This window comes from Eimeria acervulina, genomic scaffold, assembly GCF_000499425.1.
Source record: "Eimeria acervulina Houghton genomic scaffold, Eah_scaff391, whole genome shotgun sequence".
Lineage (NCBI taxonomy): Eukaryota > Apicomplexa > Conoidasida > Eucoccidiorida > Eimeriidae > Eimeria > Eimeria acervulina.
The window spans coordinates 595-2,500 of record NW_013549840.1 but is presented as its reverse complement, the minus strand read 5'-3'; the positions used below and the strand labels follow the sequence as shown (position 1 = coordinate 2,500).

Sequence of the window (1,906 nt, the reverse complement as noted above, 5' to 3'; positions counted from 1 at the left end):
AGACCAGGAGAGACAGCTCTGCAAACCCTACTAAACCCTAAACCCTAATAAACCCTAATAAACCCTAATAAACCCTAATAAACCCTAAACCCTAAACCCTAAACCCTAGCCCCTATTCACCTATGAAGACGGCCTCCCCCCAAGTAGAGAAAGGGTGTTTGCTGAGGAGGTTATATCCGACAACCAACTCTGCTGTAAACACCTGAACAACAAACCCTAAACCCTCATAAACCCTAAACCCTAAACCCTAAACAACCCTACATCCCTAGGCCATAACAATCCCTAAACCCTAAACCCTAATAAACCCTAAACCCTAATAAACCCTAAAACCTAATAAACCCTAAACCCTAGACATCCCTAAGCTTTAGACCGTAAACAACCCTAAACCCTAAACCGTCGCGTGTAAGTACAGTGAAACCGCAGTTTAGGGTTTAGGGTTTAGGGTGTTATAACCTCTGTGAGGATAGCCCAGTAAGAGAGGCCGCTGGCGCTCTTTGCAATGAAGACATTTAGTAGTTGAGGTGTCTTCACTATTAATGCACCCGCTAATATCAGCACATTCAGAGTTAAACCCGCAGACTGCATGTACACCCCAACACACACAGCAGCAGCAGCAGCAGCAGCAGCAGCAGCAACAGCAGCAGTAGCAGCAAAGGCAGCGGGAAGGTGAAGAAATAAAATATTATTATATGGGTTTAGAGGGACAGCGGGGAGACAAAAGGAGACAAATTAAAAACACCGCCTTAATGAAGGTAGAGACAATAAGGTTTCTGATCAGTGCTTCTAGGGTTTAGGGTTTAGGGTTTAGGGTTTTAAGTGCTGCAGCAACTGCCCTATCTGCTGGATAACACCTCCAGAGCAGCAGCAGCAGACGCTACAACCAACTCAACAGCAGAAGCATAGCAGCAACAGCGGCGCAGCAACAGCGGCCCAGCAGCAGCAGAGCAGCAGCAGCAGAGCCCCAGCAGCAGAGCAGCAGCAGGAGCAACCTAGCAGCAGCAACAGCGGAGCAGCAGCAACAGAGCAACAGCAGCGCATGCAGAAACACACTGACCTCTTTAATGCATGCAGAAGACAACTCCCAGCGATCGTAAGCAGCTGCGCAGCCAGCAGAGGCTAAACCGCAAGACTGTAATACATAGCCCAATCTCATCCTCAGGGTTTAGGGTTTAGGGTTTAGGGTTTAGGGATTAGGGTTTAGCTGCTCTCGAGTAGAGCTGCAAACAAGAGAGTCTCCGAAAAGAGGCGCTGTCTGCTGCTGCTGCAGCAGCAGCAGCATTAGGAGAAGTAGCAAACCACTGCCACCGTTCTTGATTTGCTGCTGGCGCTGCTGCTGCTCCTACTGATGCTGCTGCTGTCTGTCTGTTTGCTGCTGCTCCTGTCTCTCTGTCTCCGTTTGCTGCTGCTGCTGCTGCTGCTGCTTATGCTCAGCGGTGTGATGTATGTAGACTCCTCCGGTGTACATACACCTCAGCTGCAGAGAAAACAGCTCTTGTGTTGTTTTGGGGTTTAAACGAAGGCCAATGAGTGTAAAAAAGACAAATAAATAAATAAAATATAAATAAATAAATAATATCAAAGAAAACGTCAGGAAAACAGCAGCACGTAGCCAAGACGTGCAGCAGCAGACGGAGGGGCCCCCCTCTGTCTTTCTTACATTTGTTTGTGAAGCTCTCGAATGCGTTTAAACATATTTATTTTATTTATTTAATTTATTATTTTTAATTAATTTTATTTGCTTTAATTTTAAAAAGAATGACAAGAAAATGCTGCTGCGGCCACCCCCCTATACCAGCAGTAGTTGCGTATACACCGCAATAAAAAGAAAACAAAATGAATAAAGAAGAAACAAATAAATAAAAAGCAAATAAATAAATAAATAAAAGGCAGAAGAATAAAGAATAAA

At 45.2% G+C, this 1,906-nt stretch overlaps 1 protein-coding gene across 1 annotated transcript in view; it reads right to left on the bottom strand.

Annotated features, from left to right (window-relative positions):
• The window catches only part of EAH_00036330 (hypothetical protein, conserved), a gene marked incomplete at both ends in the record, with an annotated part of 3,088 nt that extends 1,990 nt beyond the window's left edge, over positions 1-1,098 (bottom strand). Inside the window, 3 exons of the mRNA XM_013395659.1 lie at positions 121-202; positions 454-579; positions 1,055-1,098. Coding sequence (XP_013251113.1) covers positions 121-202; positions 454-579; positions 1,055-1,098 — 252 coding nt within the window. The remainder of the gene's footprint in view (positions 1-120; positions 203-453; positions 580-1,054) is intronic.
• Between the last annotated feature and the right edge of the window lie 808 nt (positions 1,099-1,906).